This window comes from Dromiciops gliroides, chromosome 2, assembly GCF_019393635.1.
Source record: "Dromiciops gliroides isolate mDroGli1 chromosome 2, mDroGli1.pri, whole genome shotgun sequence".
Lineage (NCBI taxonomy): Eukaryota > Metazoa > Chordata > Mammalia > Microbiotheria > Microbiotheriidae > Dromiciops > Dromiciops gliroides.
In genome coordinates this window covers 357,700,607-357,726,485 of record NC_057862.1, presented here as the reverse complement: position 1 = coordinate 357,726,485, position 25,879 = coordinate 357,700,607, and the positions used below count along the sequence as shown (strand labels likewise).

At 35.1% G+C, this 25,879-nt stretch overlaps 1 protein-coding gene across 4 annotated transcripts in view; it reads right to left on the bottom strand.

The window, feature by feature from the left end:
* The window catches only part of RNF130 (ring finger protein 130), a 135,415-nt gene that overhangs the window by 73,440 nt on the left and 36,096 nt on the right, over positions 1–25,879 (bottom strand). For all 4 annotated transcript variants that reach the window (XM_043984725.1, XM_043984723.1, XM_043984724.1 and 1 more), the window contains exon 2: positions 24,670–24,864. In XM_043984725.1, coding sequence (XP_043840660.1) covers positions 24,670–24,864 — 195 coding nt within the window. The remainder of the gene's footprint in view (positions 1–24,669; positions 24,865–25,879) is intronic.

The following is a 25,879-nucleotide window of genomic DNA, read 5'->3' as shown; positions in this document are numbered from 1 at the left end:
AGTGACTTGCCCAGGGTCACACATCTAGTAAATGTCAAGTGTCTGAGGCCATATTTGAACTTAGGTCCTCCTGAATCCAGGGCCAGTGCTTTACCCACTGCACCACCTAGCTGTCCCCTCTATTTTCTTAACAGATCTTTTTTATCAACCTAAATTGGTTTATGATACAACCAGTGTTCTTCTTTATTGTCCCTCTTTTTTTTGTCATTTGTTTTTGTGCTGTAAGAATTTTGTTCTTGATAACTTTCTGTTCCTCTCCAATGAACTGCCCCGTTTTGGGCCTACCCTTTCTCTAGAGAGCTGTAGGATTTTACACATGGGGAAACTGAGACGCAAAAAGCATTGAACTCTCTGAAATTCACTCTTGAAATCTATTAAGGAATCCAGTAAAGATAAAGATAAAGATAAAGTAAAGATAGTTTATCAGTGAGAAAGTCAGGGGAGTTTGCTCTTGAAATACCTTCATTATTATGAAATGCCATACAAACTTCCCAATATCCCACTAAGCATAATAATAGAAGCAGCAAAAAAACCCCAGAAACACAGAAAAGTAAAGTTGAAATGATCACCCGAACATAGGGAGGGACTGAAATGACAGTAGCTCCCCAGGGAACTAGGGCTGGAGGATAGCCCTGGAGCTAAACCTGACATATGGGGCACTTCTCTACACTTCTATGCCTGCATCCTCTCCTACTTCTCTGCTGTATTGCTGTATGACTTTGGGGCATGGGGCAAGGACAAAATTCTGGTTTCTTTTCATACCCCATTCTACCCCACTTCCTGTTCATAGTTCATCAGATTAATTTGTACCAATAATGGGACTAGCCCAGACAGAACTAGTATTTAGCCTCAGGGGAATACAAAAGAATCAACAGTTTATAATATAAAGTTTTTTTTCCACTAGTTATGCTAGTTGAAACAGTTATAAAGGATTAAGATAGGTCATACTTCCTCTACAAATAAGAAAATCACAAAAAATTATATACTAAAATAAACATGAATTGTTTCATCTGTCAAAAGAAAAAGATGTACAGAATGGTTCAAGAAACAAAACCTACAAATGTTTTGCTTTTGGGTATCATAGAATTCAAAAATCTGTAATTAAACTTAAGAGTTTTATCTAAACTATATCATGCTTTAACTACAAAGTTTTTCAAAAGCAGGGGTAGCATCAATGCTATTTGATAAAATAGCATTCAAGGCAAAAAATTTTAATGAGAAAACAAGGGCATTACATAATGATAGAAAGAAAAATATAACAAATATGTAACAGTTTATAGGCATGAAACAATTCAATACTTAAATTTATATGAGAAAAATTAATAGCATTTAATAAGAATAAACAAATAAAACAGCAAGGGATTTCAACATTTTATCAAATGTGACAAAATACATGATTAAGAAAAATCTGAGAACTGAACTGCTTACTTTAAAAAGTTAGATATATAGAGAAACCAAAATGGGAAAAGGAGAAAATATAGATTCTTTTTAAGTATACATGGAAGGCCCACAAAGATGATCCATACTAGGCCATGGAGAAGCCCTACATGAATTCAAAAGAGAAAAATGATACACACTGTATTTTCAGACCTTAATGTTAATGCAATAAAATGAATAAGAATGAAATTTACAGCTCTATGGAAATTGAAATCCAACTGAATAATAACTGGATTTTAAAAATGAGAAAAAGAACAGAATATTTAAGACAACAGCAATATATATACCTCAAAGCTTACAGGATTGTAGCCAGTTCTCTTAGAGAGAAATTTATATTGCTAAATGCCTAGAAACAGAAAAATGTATATTAAGGTTAAACTGAGGGCCTTGGTAAAGGAAAGAATGTAATCCAAAGGAAAGTAAATAGATTATAAAGGAGATATCAGAAATAAATATAATGGAGAAGGAAAGAACAAGAAAATGCAGTTTTTTAAAAAAAGAATAACCAAACTGACAAACTATTAGTAAATTTAATTTTTTTAAAGGAGAGCAAAAATATAAGTTGGCAAAATTATAATTTAAAAGGGAGAGACAGAACAGAATCAAGAATATTATCAGGGAAATTATATATAGAGTCAAACAAAATAGAGAATTTCAATGAAATAGATAATTGTCTATAAAAACAAACTGTCCAAATTGACACAAAAGGAAATTAAAATTTTAACTAGACCAATCTTTGAGGAAGAATAAGATATTCAAATGGATCTGTGATCTTGTTGATTTAGGAATTCCCTTCAATGATGAAAGAAAGAAAGAAAGAAAGAAAGAAAGAAAGAAAGAAAGAAAGAAAGAAAGAAAGAAAGAAAGAAAGAAAGAGTATTGTGTGCCAAACATTGTGCTAAATTATAGAAATAGAAATAGAAATACAAAAACAAGACAGCTCTGGCTTTCAAGGAGCCCACATTCTAATAGGGAGAAATAAACTGTAAACCAAGTAGAAAGGCCCAATGATTATTAGGGTCCTGTAGCAAAGTAGAAGATAATGCATCTTAGTGTCATATTTTCACTGATAAAACCATATCAGATTCTGATGTTGTCATTTGACAGTGCCAAAGACTGATATAGATTGTGACCCATTCCCTGTGACTCCTGTCCATGTCTTCCCATAAATTTGCTTTACAGAAATCCACTCAATGTGCTGAAGGCTTTCCTTGCTTTTTTCTTTTTTTGAAACTAAAAATGCTGTCAGTGTGACTGTCCACCAGGTATTGCTCATCCTCATCTTGTGACATACACATCTTCTCTTCTTATTATACCTTTCCTAAATGGGATTTTTTACTTCCATTCTTCAAAATTCCTCATTGGTTACATGTTGTAGCCCACATACACATACTATGGGCCACTTTATTGCCTTCTGAGTCATACTGTTTTAATTCTTTACAGACTGTTGCATTTCATATTGTATTCTTTTACCAAAGGAAAATATGAAATGATCCTCAGTCATGTTTTAGTCTTCTCCAGCGATGGTGGCAGAGTTAAGAGAGTAGTAGGGTTAAGAACTGCAACTATAAACTTGTTAAACAATGAGGAAGAAGTTTGGTCAGGTAGCTTATCAATATTCCAATTAACTTTGAAAAATCTTCATGGCAAGTTTCTCTGATAAGGTCTCAATTCCAAAATATTTAAGGAAATGATTTGAATGCATAAGAATAAAAGTATTTTTCTAATTGACAAATAGCTTAAGGATATAAACAGGCAGTTCAAAGAAACACACACTATCTACAGTCATATGAAAAAATGCTCCAAATCATTACTAACTAGAGAAATGCAAATTAAAGCAATTTTGAGATACCTTCGCACAATCATGGGAAAGATGACAAAAAAAGCAAAATGATAAATTTTGGAGGGGCTGTGGGGAAATAGGCACACTGATGCACTCAGTGGACATATAAATGGGCATAACCATTCTGGAAAGCAATTTGGAATTATATACAAAAAATCTCTAAAAACTGCATGTCCTTTGACTCAACTATAGTACTGCTAGGACTTACTTAAGTGATCAAAGACAGGAAATTGTCCTTTATATACAAAAGCATCTATAGCAAAAATAATCAAAAGTGGGGAAACTCAAAGCTGGTAGAATTATGGAAGAACAGGTACCTATTCATAATTGGTGGAAATGAAAACTTGCAGAATTTTTTTGAAAAACAATTTTGTACTACATAATAAAAATTCTAAAAAGTAATTATACTCATTAGCCCAATAATTCAGCTTGGGACACACCTGGAAAGTATTTGTTCTTTTGGTTCTGATATCTTTTCAGAAATTTTTATTGCAAAATTACACGTAACTGCAAAAAATTAGGAACAACTTAAATGTACAATAACAGAATGGTTAAATAAATTGAGGTATCTTAATGTAGTAGAGTATTAAAATGCAATTAGGACTGAAAAAGCAAGCATGTGGAATACAAAGCAAAAGATCTTTACAGATCTTTATGAAATAATGTAAAGAAAAATGGAGAACCAGAAGAATGGCATACACACTAACTACAACCATATAAATGGAAATGTGAATGAGGAAAAATATACAAAGAAACCTGATGAGGATTTAGAGAGAGGATTTAAAAATTATGACACTTTTAATGTTGCAATTAATCTAAGTGTTGATAGTGACTAAGCAAGTTTAGTTAGTTGTACTAATGTTCAACGTTGAGCTTTTAATAAACATTTAATTTAAAATGAAAGGCACCTCCATCTCTACCTGAGGATACAAAGGCAGCCTTACCATCAGGAAGACCGAGATTCTGGTCCTGTCTCTGAAACGTACTGTCCATTCAAATCCTAGGCAAGTAACCCTTAGTGTCTCTAAGCAACTCTAACAGTATAGAGCAGGAGTCAAATGACCTGGTATATGGAAGTTTCCTAATTGGGAGTTACCTATACCAATGAATCTACAGGATTGGTTTTACTATTATTTAAGCCAAGGCAGAAGTCAAGACTATGCCATGCAGATTTTTTTCCCCTCATCTGTCCTTAATTTTAAGATGGTGTGGCCACTTCACAGCACTCAGATCAAATCAGGTCCAAAATGCAAGTTTCCTTCAACTTTTAAAGAATAAAAATTGAATGTCAATTTATTACCTGTTCTGCTATTTAAATCCTCTGAAATCTAGCTTCTCATCACAACTGAAACTTTTCTCCACAGTTATTAAGAACCTCTTAATTGCCAAATCTAAGTCTTTTCTCAATCTTTATCCTACTTGACTTAGCAGCAGTTGATACTGTTGACCAAACTCTCCTCACAGGGTTTTCATGACACTGCTTTTCATTTTCCTCTCACCTGTCTGACTAGTTTCCCTAACTGGATCATTATCCATGTGATACTAACTATGGGTGCACTCTAAGGCTCTGTGTGGGGTCCTCTTTTCTTTTCTTTATAATCTCTCACTTGGTGACCTTACTAGTTCCCATTGAATCATTTATCATCTTTATGCAGATTACATCCAGATCTATATAAGAATGAAGAATCATTTATTTGGGGTCTACTATGTGTTTACTGCTGTGCTAAATTATGGAGGTACAAATAAAAAAGTAAGACAATCTCTGCTTTCAAGTAGCTCACATTCTAATTAGAAATGGCAATATATATGAGGCAGTATTACGGAAGATGGAAAGGACTAATGGTTCTTGGGGTGCACTGTCAAGCTGGATGAATGGCAAAATCTGAGATCCTGAGGGCACAACATCAGGTCAAATAAAGTCTAGTGGTCTACCATCTTAGTGCAATCAAGAAGAAGAGAATCAGGAATCAAGGGGGTACAACAGAGTGTATCTGTACTTCCAGAAATTACTACAATAAAAACTATCAGTACTATTAACTGCACTCGTAGAAGAAAGTAAAACGGCTTGTTCCACAGTGATTCAGCCTAGAAAATAATAGTTATATAGATTCTTTCTTAGTTCTGGAGGAAAAGGGGAAATACAAGGTAATTCTAAGCCCTTGAAGGACCCTTTATGGGGTTATACTAACAGGCACATAAGGAAAATAGAATTTTAGCATAGATGGGAAATAGTTGTTACCTTTTATGGCTATGAGCTCAATTTTAGAGCAGAATATTTGAACATGTTACATCAGGGAATGAAATACTTAGAAACATTACAAAGTCAAACTATGTGCATTATTAAAACCACCATATTTGAGTAGCTACAAAGTTATTTTTCAATTTTTACAGGAAGATATCACAGTTCTACACTTAGAACTTGTGATGAGTAAAATTTAATGTGTGGTTGCCTTACTCCTCTCCCAACTGTAGGGAAAATTAGCTAGGATTTACTTATAAATTAGAAGCTTTAGCACCAGTTTTGGGCATTAAGTATTTTTTTTTGGTAGGGCTATGGGGGGTTAAGTGATTTGCCCAGGGTCACACAGCTAGTAAGTGTCAAGTGTCTGAGGCCAGATTTGAACTCAGGTACTCCTGAATCCAGGGCCAGTGCTTTATTCACTGCGCTACCTAGCTGCCCCGGCATTAAGCATTTATTAAAGCTTATATTAGATATTAGTAAAGAGAGAACATGTGCCTCTGAAAGACAGGAAAGCCTGGCTAGGATCTATGGGAGAGAGAAGAGAAAAAAGAGCTGCCTTGATGCACGAGTCTTAGGCCAAAAAAGGGAAGTTCCTGTGCCTGTCAGAGCAGAAGCTACCTGCGGGTCTGGAAGAGAGGGGGTGCCTACACATTGCTCCAAGCTACTTGGCTGGCAGCATTCAAGTCCATTGATTCACGGGACTTGAGGGTGGTCCCATGTTGAGGTCAAAGTCCACAGTCTCTGAGAACAAAACTCTTCAGAGTCAGACAGGTATGGTTTCAATCAAGTCAACTTCAAGTACATTAATCAGAGAAGTCAGTCAATTCTCAGTCAATCCAATCAGTCCAAATCAATCCCAGCTGGGACCTTTGGGCATTGGCAAAGTCTATTATTTTCTTACAAACTTCTATGATGATTTTGGTAATAAATAAGGTTAAATAGGATCATGTTGGATTGCTCCTTAGTAAGGAAGTTTTATTGGCACTCCTCAAAACAAAAAGTTCATTGGCTCAGTAGAGCAAACAGATGATACATGGCCAATGACTTGTTTGTTTCTAATTCTTCTTTAAAGTGATGGTTAGGGGGCGGCTAGATGGCGCAGTGGATAAAGCACTGGCCCTGGATTCGGGAGTACCTGAGTTCAAATCCGGCCTCAGACACTTGACACTTACTAGCTGTGTGACCCTGGGCAAGTCACTTAACCCCCATTGCCTCACTAAAACAAACAAACAAAAAACCCCCAACAACATCAGCAACCATGTATAAGCAGGGGCCATAAAACCATCTATCAAGGTTGGGTTGAGGAAAGTTTTTGTATTCTGTACCCAGTCTTGGTGAGGAATCATATGGAAAATGGTGTTTAGTTCTAAACTTTGGCTTATGATGACAGATTGAAACAATTCGGGATATTGAGTCTTCAGAAGAAATGATAAATAATGGGTAAATGTTGTAGAGGGAGATTTCTGCTCAACATAAGAAATCAAATTCTAATTGAATGAGATAGTAAACTCATCTCTGGAGGTCTTCAAGCAGAAGGTGATGATCACTTGTTAGGAATAGTCTAGAAATAATTCCTGTACAGGCAATTTTTGGTCTAGGTGATCTTTCAACTAGATCTCATGGAATTTTGTCATTCTTTGATTACAGTGGCAATATGAGGCATGATATAAATTTTAAGATCATCTGCAAATAGGAGCATGTGGAAAAAATGTCATTGTAAACAAAGAATCCTTCTGTTTGAACTCCGCATGAGAGCCTCCCTGACATTGGCAAACCCTTTAGTCAAGCATATGTCTTCCTGTTTCATGACTTGCTTGGTGTTAATTCTCTGCAGGTCGTCTCCCTAATCACACCTGTCACAGACTGGTATTATTTGAACATATTTGTGGTTCTTTTTATTTAAGGAGAATCTTTGAAGCTACATTTTATCCTAAGTCAAAAAGACTTTTAAAATCCACAAACAAGAGATAAAATGAGATCTTATAGTTTTACCTTTTAGCCAGTTAATTAAAATACTCTTTTAAAATATTTTTTTGGGTGGTGTGGTAAGAAGAAAGAAAAGGAACAGGTAAAAATGATTTTTTTTTCTGGGAAGCTAGGTGGCGCAGTGGATAGAGCACCAGCCCTGGAGTCAGGAGGACCTGAGTTCAAATTCGACCTCAGACACTTAATACTTACTAGCTGTGTGATCCTGGGTAAGTCACTTAAACCCAATTGCTTCACCAAAAAAAAAAAAAAAAGATTTTTTTTCATTCTTTAGGAATATTCCCTCCTCCTTAAAACATCTTGAAAACTGATTTCCAAGTAACTTTTAAAAGTGTTTCCTCTCAGAACAGTTTTCCATATATATTGTTCAGGTCCAGGTATTTTTTCTGGGTTCATCTTCTTCTTCTTTTTTTTTTTTTTTAGTGAGGCTATTGGGGTTAAGTGACTTGCCCAGAGTCACACAGCTAGTAAGTGTTAAGTATCTGAGGCTAGATTTGAACTCAGGTACTCCTGACTCCAGGGCTGGTGCTCTATCCACTGCGCCACCTAGCTGCCCCTGGGTTCATCTTAACTGCCATAGACAGTTATCAGATGGTATATTTACTACCGAAGGTCTGAGTCCAAGTATGATGGCTCCACTACTGTCACCAATAAAAAATATAAAAATGCTAACACATCTATTTATTTGTAAAATTCAGTTTTATTTTATATTTGGCAAGAAAAACAAAACCCAGGGGGCAGCTACGTGGCGTAGTAGATAAAGCACTGGCCTTGGATTCAGGAGGACCTGAGTTCAAATCCAGCCTCAGACACTTGACACTTAACTAGCTGTGTGACCCTGGGCAAGTCACTTAACCCTCATTGCCCTGCAAAAACAAAAACAAAACCCATTACAAATATGTATAGTCATGGAAAACAAATTTCCACTAACTCTATCAAAAAAAGAAAGAAAGAAAGAAAAAGAAGAAAATATGTACCAATCTGCACTGTGAGTCCATCAACTCTGTTGGGAAGGGGACAGTAAGTTTCATTGTGAGTTCTTTGAACTGTGGCTGGCGACTGGATCGATCAGAGTTATTAAAATCAAAGGTGATTATCTTTATAATAATGCTGTTATTATATAAACTATTCTCTTAGTTCTGCTCACTTTACTCTGCATCAGTTCATATGTCTTCTCACATTTTTCTAAAACCAATTCCTTCATCATGTCTTATAGCACAGCAGTATTCCATCACCTTCATATACTATAATTTGTTTAGTCATCCCCCAATTGATGGGTTTCCCCTGCACTTCCCAATTCTTTGGCAAATCTATTTTAAGTCTATCAGGTATCCTCCTTCAAGTTTCATCTATAAATGATCTCAGGATAATCTAGTTAGATTTCATGCTAAATTTCCCATATACTTTTTATCTCAAATGTTTTGTAAAGGTTATATTTCATCATCACCATCACCACCACCATCATCTGTTTACAAATTACAGTTCTATGAGAATTAAGGGTTTAGCACAAAAAGTACAAAAAGTCACCCAAACAATAGTGTTCTTGAAAATTAAAATATATCTAAGAAAAGCTAATGACCCTGACGAGGCAATAAGAAATATTAAAACAAAGTCAAAAGACTGAAAAATAGAAGAAAATGCAAGATAGACAGCTCATATGAAATTAAATAATGACCTAGAAAACAGATGAAGTATTTGTATTTTAGTATAAGGAAATGAAACAAGTGTCCCTTCAGAACCCTAATGGAATCAGGGGTTATTGAAAGAATTAGATGTGTTGTTTTGATGATCTTGAAATAAGAAAAGAGAGGGGAAAAGGAATACACTGAGAAGAAGGGGAGGACAGGTAAGGGAACTTATCTCACATAATTGAAGTGCACAAATGGAATACTATACAAATAAGGAGGAAGATGTAGGAGGAACAAGTGACAACTGAATGTCACTTTCATCTGAACTGATCAAAGGGGAGTAGAATACCTACACAACATTAATGAAATCAAGGACTTCTGATTATTCTTTATGAAAAGACTGGAACTGAATAGAAACTTTAAAATACAAAGAAGTAAAAAAACCCACCAAACATAAAAAGGTAAATTTAAGTGAGCAATTGGAAGGACCAAAATTGGGTAGAGAAATACATAAAACTCAATAGGGAAAAATGAGTCAATATGGAATGGGAAGAAGGGGAAATAAGAGGGAAGGCATATTCAGGGAGGGATTAGTTAAAAGCAAAACATACTCGAGCCCCTAAGAGTGGATTATGAAGAGGGCTTTAAAAAGAAAAAAGAAATATCCTTCTGTGATTAAGCTTTAAGCAGTTAAAGAGCACAGAAGCAAAACCAGATTGCATCTCTTCTCTGTCTCCCTTTGTAAAGGGAGCAATGAGTATAAAAAGAAGAGTAAAGTATAAAAGAATAGGATAGAGGAAAATCATAATAAATAAGAGTAAGTATGACTATGGATGGAGTGAACTTACTCATAAAATAGAAGACAGAAGAATGGATTAGGCAGCAGAATACAATGATACATCATTTATAAAAACACACACATCAAAGTTTAAACAGTTAAAATAAGTGACTAAAGTACACATTTCAGTTGAACTAAAAAAAAAAGTAGACACATTCAGAAAACAGCAAAAATAAAGTCAATTGAGAGATATACAGTGAAATTATATGGGGCCTAGGATAAATGAGAAATTTCTCTTGTGAGAAGTAAAGCCAAAGATAACCAGATAACAGGAAAGACATATTTAGGAATCAAGGACTATTACAGTTTAGACTGACCAACTAGATATCAGGACAAACATACCTAAGAAGTAAGGGAAAGGGGCAGCTAGGTGGCGCAGTGGATAGAGCACCGGCCCTGGAGTCAGGAGTACCTGAGTTCAAATCCGACCTCAGACACTTAACACTTACTAGCTGTGTGACCCTGGGCAAGTCACTTAACCCCAATTGCCTCATTAAAAAAAAAAAAAGAAGTAGTAAGGGAAGAGAAAATTCTATAGCAAGAAAGTCAATTAGCTGTGGCTACTACCTGACCCGAGCTAGGAGACAGATAACCCTAAATGTCAGGACCATCATTTCAAAAAAAAAAATCCCCCTAGACTCTTAGGAACATGACAAGTATCCAGGTTTCCCCCACTCTACCCCAAAAAGAAACTTTCCAGTTTTCAAGTGGACACCCCATCTATCCTATATAAAAGCTTTTGTCTTCCTTCTGTTCTGGGAGGAGGATGTTTCTAAGCCACCCCCCCCCCCAAGTCTTTGATTTCTGACTCAGTCACTTTCTGTAGCGCCACCCCCCCCAACCTATTTTAATCCTAATTGGACTGTGTGTGAGAGTGTAATTCTTTACTGAGGAATACCTAAGGACCCCCACACTGCCCCAACCCCTTGACAAAAGGTACTACAGAAAATGAGTATCAGTACTTAACATATATTCACCAATGGCAAAGCATCTAAGTAATTAAAGAAAAAGCAAAATTATAGGGAGAAACAGACAGTAAAACTATGATAGTAGGGTATCTCAATGTAGCCCTTTCATATTTAGACTACTTTAACAACAGAGACAAGAATTTTAAAAGTTCAACAGAATTTTAGAAAAGTTACATATAATAGACCATCCATAATTATTGAATAAACATTTATTAAGCACTTACTATATGCCAGGTTTTATAACTATTATCTCATTTGAATGAATGAGAACAGAAAGAAATAAACATATTTCTTAGCTGTGCTTGGCATCTCTATAAAAACTGACCATATATTAAGACAAAAAACAAACAAAACGACAAAAACAAGGATTAAAAGACTTTTATCAAAGAAATGTTTTGTAAAGATCCTCCCACTCCTGCAGTTAACCATTTCCCTTCTAATTTTAAATGTGGTTTTATTTGTGCAAAACCTTTTTAATTTTATATAAGTAAAACTGTCCATTTTGTTTTGAAATCCTCTATCCTTTGTTTGCTCATGAACTCCCCTTCTCTTCTTAGCTACGAAAGTATTCCTTTTCTTTTTCTTTTCTTTTCTTTAAAGTGAGGCAGTTAGGGTTAAGTGACTTGCCCAGGGTCACACAGCTAGTAAATGTTAAGTGTCTGAGGCCAGATTTGAACTCAGGTACTCCTGAATCCAGGGCCAGTGCTTTATCCACTGCACCATCTAGCTGCCCCTTTCCCTTGCTTTTTAAAGATGTGATCTTTTATAGCTAAGTAATGTATCAATTTGGAACTAATCTTGGTATGTTGTGTGAATGATGGTCTATACCCAATTTCTGCCAGACCACTTTCCAGTTTTCCCAGTAAATTTGTTGAAAAATGAGTCCCTACTCCAGGAGTTGGCATCTTAATGTATTAAAACTATATGGCACTAAACTAAGAAGAAAAATTATTTTTCTATATATTGTGTACTTAATTTGTTTCATTCATCAATTTTAAAAACTGCTTTGACTATTATTGTTTTGTATTATTGTTTGAGGAAGGGTACTGTTATGCCCCTTTCCTTCATACTTTTCTTTTTTATATTATTTCCTTCGAGATCCTTGATCTTTGGTTCCTCCAGGTGAATTCTGTTATTCCCCACCCCTCAACCCCACCCCCAGCTCTACAAAGTAATCCCTTGGTAATTAGACTGATAGCAGCTAGGTGGCCCAGGAAATAAAAGTGCTTCCTGAGCTTTTCAACTTCCTGAGTTCAAATCCAACCTTAGACACTTACTAGCTGTGTGACCCTACCCAAGTCACTTAACCCTGTTGCCCTCAGTTTCCTCATTTGTAAAATGAGCTGGAGAGGAAAATGGCGAACCACTCCACTGTCTTTGCCAAGAAAACCCCAAATGAGGTCATGAAGAATTGGACACAACTGAAAAATGACTAAAACAACAACAAATTTGTTAAAGCACTGAATAAGTAAATTGCTTTAGATATTTAGGGTTTTTGTTGTTGTTGTTGTTTTCTGGTGTGGCCTATTCATATGAAATTAATGTTTCTCCAGTTAGGTCTGTTTCTGAATGAAGAATACTTGTTGTTATAAAATTTCTCTGTGTTTCTTGGTTTCTTGTTTCCATTAATTTTTGTGAGTTTTCTATATAAAACCATTACATCATTTTTGCTTTATCCTTGATCTTACTGGAAAAGCCTCTAGTCTTTTATTGACTGCCCCAAAGGCTGGCTCTTGCTTGTTGATAGCTTCTACCTACTCAGATTAGGGAAAGGCCATTTATTCCTATACTTTCTGTTTTAAAAACAGAAATGGATGGTGGGTTTTGTCAAATAGCTCTTTCATTCATATATTGATATACGCACATGGTTTTTATTACTGATATGGCTTATCATGTCTGCAGTTTCCTTATTGTAAACCAACTCTATATACCCACTACAAATTCAACCTGGTCATGGTGAAAATCTTTTTAATGTCTTGTATCTTCTTTGCTGAGATTTTATTTAATATTTTTGCATTACAGAGACAGCAATATTGTTTGATAAAGAAATGTGAATGCCAACTATTCTCAACAATACAAAAATCTGAGACAATCCCAAAGGACTAATGATGAAGCACAGTATCCACCTCCAAAGAAAGAACTGATATTGACTGAACACAGATTGAAGCATGCTATTTTTCACTTTTTTCTCTTATTCAAGTTTTAAAATACAAAATTACTAATATGGTAATATTTTATATAATTGCACATGTATAACCCACATCTGATTGCTTACCACCTCAGGGAGGGGGGAGGGAGGGATTAAAATTTCTAAGTCAAAACTATAAACAAAATGTTTACTATAAAAATTATATATATATATATATATATATATATATATACATACACACACACATATTTTGCATCAATTAAAAGAAGAAAACTGGCCTATTTTTTTCTTCAGCTTTGTTTCTTCTTGGTTTAGATGTGAAGATCATATCTATATCACAGATAAGGTTTGAAAAGCTCTCTTCTTTACGGTGTTTGCAATTTATGTAACATAGGAATTAATATTTTCTTGAATGCTTGATAGAATTCACATGCAGATCTATGGATCCTGGTCCTGCAACCCCCATTGGAGTTTATGGCTTTTTTTCTTTTTCTGATATTGAGTTATTTAAATAATGTGTTTTTTGTTCTGTTAAACTGCCTTTTTTTTTTTTTTTTGGTAAATATTCACCCACTGTATCTAATTGATCTGCTTTAAGGCATATCATTAGGTAAAATAATTTTAGATAGTTTATTTTGTCTTCAATTGCTATGAATTCCTTTTCATTTTTTGGATACCAACAGTCTGGTATTCTCTTTTAAAAGTCAGGATAGTTTACTATTATTATAATATTATTAATATTAATTTTATAAGTTACAAAACATCTCCCAACTTTGTCAATGCAAAGGGCTTTTTTTTTGCTTTCAATTTGTTAAACTCTTTTTTAATTTTCAAATTTCAAATTTGGTTTTTAGTTGTTTTTTGATGTGCTGCTTTTCTAGTTTTTAGCTACATGTCAGATTCATTTATCTGTTCTTTCTTTTGTGATGAAAAGTATTTAGAGAGAAACATTTCCCTTAAGGAGTGCTTTAGCTACAACTCATAAGTCATGGAACACTGAATCAATAATGTCATTTTCTTCCATGAAATTTTCCATTTTTTCTATGATTTGTTCTTTGACCCACCAGTTCTTTAGGATTAAACTAGCTTCCAATTAATTGTCAATCCTTTATTTAAAGGTCCTTCTTTGAATATAATTTTACTGCATTTTGTTCAGTAAGGGACATAATATATTTAATATTTCTGATCTTCTATATTTATCTGTCAGGCTTTAGGTACCTCACTACATGGTTAATTATTGTAACTGAAAAATGTGCATACTCCTTTCTGTTACCATCCAGTAACCACCAGAGGTCCATCTTATCTATGTTTTCTAAAATTCAATTAGGATCCTTAACTTTTTTTCATGTAAATCTGTTAGACTTGTCTAAATTTAAAAGTGATACATTGAGATCCCCTACTAATATAATATTATTTTCTACTTCTCCTCGTAATTATAGTAACTTTTCCTTTAAGTATTTAGATGCTATGCCATTTGGTGGATATAGTTATCTTAAATGTTTTAAGCATAATGTAATTTCCCTGTTTATATCTTTTTTATTATGTTTTTATTGTCACTTGTCTGAAAACAGAATTGCTACTCTCTGATTTTTTCACCTGAAGCATAATGAATTTTTCTCTAGCCACTTATTGTCATGTTTTGTGAAACTTTATATTGCTGAATTCTGCTTCCTGTTCCATTCTGCTATCCTCCTTTAGATGCACTATAGGTGAGTAAATTCCATTCATAGCTATGGTTAATTTTGGATTTTCGTTCATCCTGTTTTCTTTTAATCTTTTGTTTTTTACTCTGTTCCCTTTTAGAGAAAAGATGTAAAAGAGAAATATTCCTAACTACTGATCTATTGCTCTTTTCTTCATGCTCTCCCCATTCACATTTTCACTTTTCCCTCTTAAGTGTCTCTTCATGTACTGCCTTTCTCCCATGTTATTTTGTTTTGTTTATAACTACTCTGTCCATAATCTTGTACTTCTTTAGCTTTTCTCTCCCCTTTTCCCCTTTCACTTTTGAGTTTAATATATTTTTGCATCAAATTCTGTGTGTGTGTGTGTGTGTGTGTGTGTGTGTATGAACACCTGCATATTCAACATTCCTTTGTCTGGTTCAGATGAAAGTTAAGTTCATATGAAAGTGAATGCCTTTCCCCTTCCTCCTTCCTCCATGTTTGTATAGTCATTCTTTTGTATACCCAATTATGCAAGATGGTGAGTTCCCTCCCCATCTTCTTCCTTTCTTCCCCAGTGTATTCCACTTTCCTTCACCTATGTTTCTCAAAATGGAACAAAACAACTCCAGAACTTCTGCTTTAAAGATATTAGGCTTTTGAAAGGACACTTATTTCTCACTCCACCCCCCAATTAGAACATAAACAATTCATTGTAGTAGCCTCTTCCAATTGATCAAATGTATTTATTTATGTTTCTATTGCCTTGTATTTAAACTTGTTTCTACTCAGTTCTGTCCTTTTCAAGAGTACTTGGAGGATCACTGTTTCATTAAAGGTCCACATTTTCCCTCTGTAGAATCATACCATTTGGGTTATTCTTAGTTGTAAGCCTTTAGGATTTATTTCAAGCTCTCCTCTCTTTCATAGTGGCAGATGCTTGGTCAAGAATGTTTCTGACTGTGGCTTCTTAATATCTGAACTCATACTTATTGGATACTTGAAGCATTTTCTCTTTTACCTGGGAGTATTTGGGCTATGATATTCCTGAGAGTTCTCATTTTGGTATATCTTTCTGAAGGTGACCAGTGAATTCTATTTTCAGTTTGTCCTCAGGTTCTAATAGATCTGAGCAGTTTCATTATGATTTTTTGAAGTATGATGTCCTGCAGTCAGTCCAATGATTTGTATAATATCTTTCAAGCTGTTTTCCTACTCAATTGTTTCTGATACATACCTTTTATTTGTATGTACCTTATATTTTCTTCTTTTTTTAATCCTTTGATTTTAATTTTCTTACCATGGAGTCATTACTTTTCTGTTTGGCCTATTCTAGTGATCAGGGAAGAGCAATGCTTGGTTGGGTAAGCTTTTACCACTTTTATTCTAAGCTATTAATTCTCCTAAGAATTCTGTCTTCCCCTTCAGTTCAATTAAACATTACATTTTCTATTTCTTGCTTAATTTATTTCAAATACCCTTTTAGTCTTTGTGGCTAGGACATTCTTGTGTCTGAGGTTTTATTTGAACTTGCTGTGGAATTATTCTTTCCCACTGGGTTTACTTCTTGGGTTTCTCTGAATTGGTATTATTTCTTCATTGTCTTCCTTAATTTTCTTGTTTGCTTATATCTCCTGCCTCAATTTCTGGGTAGTGGTTTTATGTTTAGGTCAGACTTCTTAGATGAGATGGATAGCTTCTGTTTGATCTTGGAAGCAGGGACTAAGATTAAGTCTCATTTTCTGTAGGAATTCGTGGATTTTGAATAAGTTTCCTAGCAACCTGACTGAGAAGTTTTGGTCTTGGTTCCTTGGTCTCTTTCTCATTGAAAAGCCCAAAGCTGCAATTCGCTCTGTTTCTTGCTGAGACCTTGACAGACTGAACCAAACACTTAATTGTGCTTGTAACAGGCCTACTTCAAGGTAGAGTTACTTGGAAACATTACTATAAGAAGTCTTTCCAACATGCTGCCCTTGCTTACGGTCCTGCTAGGGCTTCCTCAATGTGCTTCAGTGTGAACTACTTTATTGCTAGTCTGGCCTTTGTTCTTTAGTCTTCCTTTTTGTTTCTTTGTTTCTTCTGGCAGAAAAGTACAGAAACATACTTAAGAAAGGAGGTTTTGGGGTCAGTGGAGAGCTAGAGTACATACAGCTGGGGAGATAACGGTGGAGATAGAAATCTGTCAACTCAAAACTTAACAAATTTTGAATGTCCTGAGAAGATATAGGTATTGCTTTTCCTGACTTTTGTTTTCTTTTCCTCTGAGTAGGTAGGAATGCTAACATTATTAATCCTAAACAGTAAACTCCAATGTGAGTCTTGCTGGCAAACTAAATTCCACTGTCTGCTTAGATGAAAACAGTTTACAGTGCTTCTGGGACCAGACTGAAAAAATTCCTAATGACTTTGCCACTGCCATTAACATTCATTTAAACACCTTAGGGACTGATGTTTGCAACCTAACTACTTGCATGCTATGATAAAATAATTCAATACACCGAGGAACAAGTGGACACCGAGCAATAAATAAATCCTCAATTCCGGCAGTTTTTAGCAGGCTTCTCATGATTCTAGCAAAGCTACCAGGATGGGTCATTAACTACAAAGGGAATGGGGATTTCTTTCAACTCCCCTGACTTGAGACAAATGATGTGAAGTTAATACACAGATTATTTAATGACCATCTCACTACTTATTATTTCAAATGAGTGTTGTCCTTTTTAAGAAAATATTCTTGGGGGAATTAATTTAATAATGCCGCCGTTTGCTTAAACCAATTTTAACACTCCCTGGGGCATAGTGGAAAGTGTATTGGACTTGGAATCAGGAAGATCCAAGTTTGAGTGCTTCCTCAGATATTTACTAACTACAGTAATTCAATTAATGTCTCTGAGCCTTAATTTCCTAAATAGTAAAGTGGGGATAATAACTGCACCTACCTCATATGACTACTGTGTCAAATGAGATAACATATGTAAAGCATTTTGTAAACTGTAAAGAGTTATATAAATGCTACTATTTTTAACTACTTGGAAAGCCTGCTGTAAATTCAATATCCTTCAGTGGTGGAGAATTTTCATTTTTTAAATAGTCAAAATCTATCTTTAGCCAAGTCTGATGAATATGTTGGGTGATCAACATGGACAATTCCCTTTTGGGTCGGGTTGAAGAAGAAATGTGATTATAAGTTAATAACAATGCTTTTCTCTCTGGTAGAAATTTCTATATGTGAATTCCAAAATCATTTTTCATAATGGCAGTAATATACCTTGCTGATTTTTGTTGTTGCTCATTTGTATCCGAATCTTCGTGACCCCATTTGGGGTTTCTTCAGAAAGATACTGGAGTGGTTTGCCATTTCCTTCAGCTCATTTTATAGATGAAAAAAATCAGCTTTAATATTCTGTCTAGTCTTATAGGAAAAATAAACTTGCCCAGAGTCACACACAGCTAGTATGTGTCTGAGGCCACATTTGAACTCGGGTCTTCCTGACTCCAGGCCTGGTGTTGTATCTACTGTCCCACCTAGCTGTCCTTACCTTGCTGAAAACATCCCTGTAATGTGAGGCTCAGGACACTTGAATTTGTAAGGATCTTGTGTTCTCAGAGTTGCCTTAAAAGCCTCATCAATAAAAAGATCCCAAATATCTTTGGGAGTTTAAAAAAATAATAAACGAGGTGCTGCTTTCTGAATGGGCAAAGATTCACCTCTTCCCCACACCCCTGCTTTTTAAGGCTTAAAGGATTTTTTTTTTTTGGTGAGGCAATTGGGGTTAAGTGACTTGCCCAGGGTCACACAGCTAGTAAGTATTAAGTGTCTGAGCCCAAATTTGAACTCAGGTCCTCCTGAATCCAGGGCCCGTGCTCTATCCACTGCGCCACCTAGCTGCCCCTTGAAAGAAATATTAAAAAGGGAAGTCTGTATCAGCTACTTTTAATCTGACATTTTTCCTATAGGACTAGACAGAATATTAAGGCTGATTTTTTTCATATGTTAGAAAAATTCCCAATACTCTGTCTGCATCTATTAGATGCAACAAAAACAATGTGAACTGAAGTTTTGGGTTTAACTTTTATCTAGGCCTCCATGGCACTCCTAAACATCTCTAGCCATGTCCTTTCCACTTGGGCTTGGACTATAACCTCCAGAAAATTGTCTCCAGAACTTCCCTGGTCTAGCTTGGGTCTTACCTTATTAGGTTTTAGGCTTCCACAACTCTCCCTGGACATTCAAGTTAATCTAATTCATGTGTTTCCCTAAACCCCTCCCTACCATGTTGTACCCCCCACTCCAGGCTCCAGTTCCCCTTTATGTATTGTTTCCCTCCATTAGGACATAAGGGCTTTGAAGGCAAGGACTGTCAAATCTGCTTTTATTTATATCTACCATGCTTAGAACAGTGCTTGGCATATAATAATGTAATAAATGCTTTCTTTCTCTCTCTGCCTCCCTCTCTCCCTCTCCCTCCCTCTTCTTTTTTCTTCACCTCCTCCCCTTATAAAATTTCATGTTCTTAGGTATGGCCCATTATTCTAGACTACTAATAAGATTCTGTTATTGAACAAATTATCAATCTTCAACTTCATGTCACCTATAAATGTGAGAATCAGAGAAACAGAAAATGTTGAAGCTTAAAGGAAACTTTCAGATAGTCAAATGGCATTATTTTGTAGGCGAAATAAACGAAACCTAGGGAGTTAAGATTTTACAAGTAAATAGTTTTGGGATTTGAATCAAGGTTTTCTGATTCTAAAGCCAGCCTTCCCTCCCTTCCTTCCTTCCTAACTATGACTTGCCAGCTATGCATCTGGCACCCAACTAAAGGAAGGTTCAGGTGGACCACCACCTGGAGCTTCAGGCAAAACATACCTAGAACTTTACTTACTAGGGCTTTGGCACATTATCATAATATAGTAACATTATGAATAAATATCAGTTTCTGTTTGAGAAATGAAGAAATTTCTTTTAAAAGTCAGAAATAAAGATGTGGGCGACTGTGGGTATGGAATATTGCATATAGTGGCAGAGGGGGCTGAGGTGTTGGTTTTGCTGCACTGTTTTCTTTCCCCTCTCTTCTTAACCTGTTTCAAGGAATGATTTACTAGGTAGAGGAAGGAAAAGGGATATATTTTTAAGTGAATGTAATGTAAAAAGACAAGTTATCTATTAAAAAAGAAAAATCAAAGAGTAAAATGAAATGAACTATAAGCATGTCATTCTACTATTCATTTTCTCAACATGGTCATTTAAGAAAATAGGACAAAGGTAATTACTAATCAGCAGAGGAAACATAATACTCTTTTCATATATTTTGCAATCCTTTCAATTTTGGTAGTTTATAAGAAGTTAAGAACCCTTTTGTATAATGTAATTGCCCTGCCTTCAAAAGCAAAGCAAAGATAGCAGGTTCTCTATCTGGGAAACTTGGTAAAGAAGTTGATTTATTCTTTTAAATTAGCAAAAAGGATACTAAGAGGCACTAATGTATTGGGATATTAAGATACTGAATTAAAAATGACATTATTGTGGAATACACATATTTTATTGTACATTTCTCTAAACTAAAATATACATATTTTTAAATAAATGAAGAAAAATACCTACATACTCTACAGTATTGAGATGCAGAAAGAACTATTAAGAAATTTTAAGTTAGCAAAAATGTTGCCAAAATTTCTTCTACATAGTCAGGGGAAGTTTGCACAATCTAAGGGAAGAAACCTTTTATTTGAGGTAAATATACATTACTTTCAACTCTCCAAGAGCCAGTAGAAATTGTTACCCTGTAGTTTCCCCTTTGCCTTCCCCACAAGAAGGCATTAAAAATAATTTATTCTGCTAAGCTAAGGTAACATGTAAAACCACGGAATGAGCTGCCTTCCTGTCAATGATGTCACTGAGATTGTCGGGAAAGATGTCCTTTGTTCAACCAAAGGACATTAATAAGAAGGAAGAGAACCTAGCTCTTATATCAGTGTTAATGAATGAGGGCTATGACAAAAAATTGTAAAATTTTTAATGTGAGAAATGTATATGAATTTTCAAGTGTAAATCAGTGAATTATTTTAATGCTAGTTTCATTTTTTCAAACTAAAAAGCAAAGAAATCCAAAAACCAAACTAAAAAGCAACCAACCAACTCCATGAGTATGATAACAGTTGCTTTCACTTCATATGCTGATGTAATACAAAATAAATTGAGGTTTTGGGGGCCCTATTCTTACTGTTTTCTGGTAGTGTCATAGTAACATTTTGGAAACCTCAAGGTTGAACCTGTAAGGCTTTCTATCTTGAGTAGCATGTTTTGAAGTGACTTCTCTAATTCTAGATTAAATCTTTGAAGTGATCTTAAAGGCCTCATGATTCCAAATACCATTTTCTATAAAATCTATTTTCAATAAGCAGTTCTCAATAAGATAACGTGAGGATCCAACCAATGTGATGATCTACAAATTCACTATCAATGCAATTTTAGGAATACAAAGTTATTTCTCTTTCCTGAGGTGCCTCTGTTTTGTAAACTTACTTGATTCACTAAAGTTGAAGTGATGTGTAATATGGTTTAAGAATTCACATTTTAAACAGCCATTTCCAAGGTGTTCATTCATCAACGCATTTTGATCATCTACTTTCATAGTTTAAATTATTACCTCAATCACTGGATACCTTTAAGTAAAGGTCAGAGGGATGACCCTCTTATTGGGGATATTGTAGATAGGAGTGGATGACCTCTGTTTTCTTCCAACTCAGATTCTGCGACTCGATATCAAATATGGCCTATTTAAGGGGCCAGCTCAAGTTCTACATTCTCAATGAATACTTTTTTGATAGTCTCAAAACAGACAAGTCAAAACTATTCCCCACAAAAGTCCTGAGTGTAGACCACACCAGATTAAAATATAACCAGGAAATATTTAATAAAATAAAAATAAAATAAAACATGCAGCCTGCAGTTGTCCTGACATCATTGCTCTAAAGTGTTCTCAAGCTTTAGGATTCTGCACTGCTAAGCTTACAAGTTCTCAATTCCCCACCATCTTATAGACAATAGCACCAAGTTAAAGCACTAAATTTTTCTCCATTAATTTCATGTGTTAATTTTGCTTCTCCAGCACCTAGAATATAAGCTGAGGAGCTAGGTGTTATTCTTCTTGTACAGCCCAGAGCCTACATAGTGCTTATCAACAGCAGTGGGTACTGGCACATAGTCATTAGTCCATAATAGAGACTGACAATATACGGCTGAATGAAGCACAAACCCTTGTCTATTACGTGCCAGTTGCTGGGAATACAAACTCAAAAGTAAAAGCCCTTCCCTTTAAGTTTATATCCTAAGGGTGGATACTATGCACATACAGGGAATCAGGGTATAGGGAAGGGAGTTTAAAGATACAGAGATTGTGAGCAGAACCATAGGGCGCCCTTTCCAGTAACATTGATTCTATCACCATTTCTCAAACAAGCATAAGAAGTAGTTAGAGAAAAGTCAGGGAGGAATCATGACAGAAAGGCAAATGGCAAGACTGGTAGGTCCTGATTTCCTGTGGGATATCTGGAAGGGAGAGGAAACATAAACATGAGCCTGGCTAGGTACAGTGAAGGGAGTTTTCATTCACTCACTCACTGACTGGACTACTCAGTTGAGGACATGGACGTTATAGGGCCTGGAGAAGTCTGGGTCTGGAGGGTTTCTGTTCCTGGTGTGTGTGTGCGTGTGTCGGGGGGGGGGGGGGTAGCAATTGGGCAGATGGAAGATGCCAAGACAGGGTAGGCCTTGGCACTCTGGTGGATGGCTAGGAGGGATATGGAGCACAATCTGGAATCAACTTACTTTGTTTGGCATGGAATACTTTTGAAATAAAGGAAGAGTGCATAAAAGAGGGCAGAGGAAAGAAGGAAGACAAAACAGCTAGTGTAAGTAATAAACATAAGAATCTTGCTGGAAATACCTGAAGGAACTGATTTTAATAGTGAAGGCAATATGCAAGACTGATATAATCTCTCAGTATTAAAAAACACTGGTCAACCAAATAATTCATATGCTAATGATAAAAACAAATGAGGGTATGTGTTGTTTAACAAGAGCTCAAGGAATGAGAAACTGTTTTTAGTTTATACATGGGTCTCCATTACAGCAGTAATGGAGACTGCTGCTACTTATCTCTTATCTCCAAAATAAGTCTATAACATTCTAAGAAACAATCAAGATTTTCTGATTGAGTTTTCTATCTTAATTTTCTATCTTCATTTATGCCTTGGAGAGTTCATCTGTCACATTCTCATGAACAAAAGCATGTTTCATGCCATAGAATAAAATGAGATTCTGCATTTTTGTTTTTTCTTAACACTTTCAGGAACAGATCTACATTGATAAAATGAAGCAGGCATATCTATGTGTTTTTTTTAATCTTGTTGTTCTCTTTTGTTTTTGCACCAGTCATTTCTTTTCTTTTCTTTTTGGGTGGGGCAATGAGGGTTAAGTGACTTGCCCAGGGTCACACAGCTAGTAAGTGTCAAGTGTCTGAGGCCGGATTTGAACTCAGGTACTCCTGAATCCAGGGCCAGTGCTTTATCCACTGAGCCACCTAGCTGCCCCCCCCCCCCTTTAAATCTTAAAGCAGTGTGAAAGCTAAGTTGAAGAACATATTGAATCAAACTCTCAACAAAAAGTACCACTTGTAAATTTAAAGGGGATTAAAGATTCAAAAGGTGGTATAATTTGGAATTAAAGTAGATGAACATGTGTGTGATCAATAAACTAAACAAACCATTAAGATGAGATACCATTTAGTATGAGAAATCTAAAGTGTTGATATTAACAGTTAAACAAATAACTGCCTAGAAACCTGAATATCTGATTCAAGTCTATTCCTTTAATGTTGTTAAGTTTCCAGTTTAAAATTTGTCTAAGGGTAATACTAAATTTTCTGGTGAATTATCGCTCACCTGAAGATTAGCCTTGCTCAGTTCAGAGAGGCTCATTAATAGAAGGTTGGCCACCAGATGATGCATTTATATTTTGGCATAGTAATGGATAAAAACTAATTTTTGTGGTAGAAAGAAATTACAATCTATAAACCACATTGCTGAAAAAAATCTTTTTGAAGTACTTTAAGTAGTGGAAAAAGCAATAGATTTGGAGTCAAAGGATCTAAGTTCAAATCCCTTATTTGCTATCTGTGTGACTATGGACAAGTCACTTAACTGTTTGGGCCTCAGTTTCCTCAGCTGTAAAATAAGACTCAGACTAAATGATTTCTAAAGTCTTTTTTTTTTTTTTAGTATTTTCCCCAAATTACATGTAAAAACAATTTTAAACATTCATTTTAAAAATTTTGAATTCCAAATTATTCCTTCCCCTGCCATTCTAAGGTCTTCTAACTTTAAATTCTATATAACTCTGCAAGTGTGAGATAAAAAATTATCAGTAAGTCAATTTTTACACTGAATTTGGTGAAGAACCACTTTTTTTCCTCAAACTGGCAGCCCACCAAATCCAAGAATCACTCACCTAAATATCCTGGGCAAATGATTCTATAACAGGAAAGAAAAAAACACACCAAAAAACCCCAAAACAAAACCCAAACTAAGCCACACAGACCATATGGAAAGACTAAGGACCCTAACCAACTTGAGAATTTAGAATTTAAACACCTAAAAATTTATAACATTTCCAGTTTTTAGGATCTTAAAGGAATGCATACAAAAAAGAAAACACATATACTACTCGGTGACCAAATAATAACAACTAAATATACATTTATAAATGGAGGATTATGTTCAAAATTCACAAATGTTCTATCTTCAACAGGATATGGTAAGGTACCAACAACAATGGTAAGGGAGAATAATTTGGGGTGGAGGGAGAGACAGAAAACCATTTCTAAGGGAAAAACACTTCCATTTCTATTTACCTTGGTGAGTCATAGTGACCGTCTCTTCATTAGATCTATTATTATAGATGACTACAGCAACAGCATTGTGGAAAGCTGCCCGTGATATTTTCTCTTTAAATGTACAGTTTCCTCTCTGCAGCAAAGCAATCCACTGTTTGATGTCAGGTGGGACATGGAAACGTGTTTGAGGATCACAGCCCAAATGATCTGCAACTTTAAAAAAACAACATATTTCAATTATTTGCTCAAAGTTTAAAAGAAAAATGAAATGAGTCATTTTTTGACCAAAGTGACTACTCAAGTATACAATTTTTAAAAAAGCTTCTGAGTATGTAATACACAAAGGTTAAATAGGTTTCTTGCTTTTAAAACATTCATAGATTTTTATGTAATACTCAAAGACCTCATATGCTACTAGCATAGTGAATCTGTGCTTGAGGAATTGTTCACTAATATTTTCAACTCATTCTGGTGATGATGTAATGCCACACTGGAAAACTCACACATACTACATTAAAATGTTTCACATGCATGGGTATCAGAATGCAGTTCACTTGCACTGGGAAATACTGTTTTCTTAAGTAGTAAAATATAATTTTTGTGAAAAGTTAGGACAAAAAGCACATAATTAAAATGATAAACTTTTAACATGTAACATAGTTGTCATACTTTAAAATAATTTCCTTCTCTAAACTTTTCTCATATTTACCACTGAGAAAGGAGGAAGAATCTTTCACTGAAATCAATGAATAACAAATATAACTAAGTTCAGGTGCTTTCAAATTCTTTGCATAGTATAATGTGGTCAAAATTATCCAAGGTACTGCATAAGATAGTTTTATGTAAAACACTATCTTTACAATGAAAGGTAATACAGTGAAAAATGAATTATTCAGCATTGCCTACAATTTAGGATTCATCTTTCTGAATGAAAGGTCCTGATATACAACTGAAGCCAAAGAAAGGCTTTTTATAATCCTCCTCCTGCCAAGTAGACTGAAGGTTTTTCCTCCAGAAATTCAATCTTAGTCAAACTGAAGAAAAATAGAGCACTATGTTAGGATTATATTAATTGACTTGGTAGAGTCAAGGTAGTTTTAAAAATGTGATCATTTAAAAACAGACTATATTAAATATTTGGGGGAAAACTTGAAAGACTGTTTTACTTTACTGAAATCTGTGTATGTGTGTGTGGGGGGGTTTCTCTACTACAATCTCATTTTTTAAA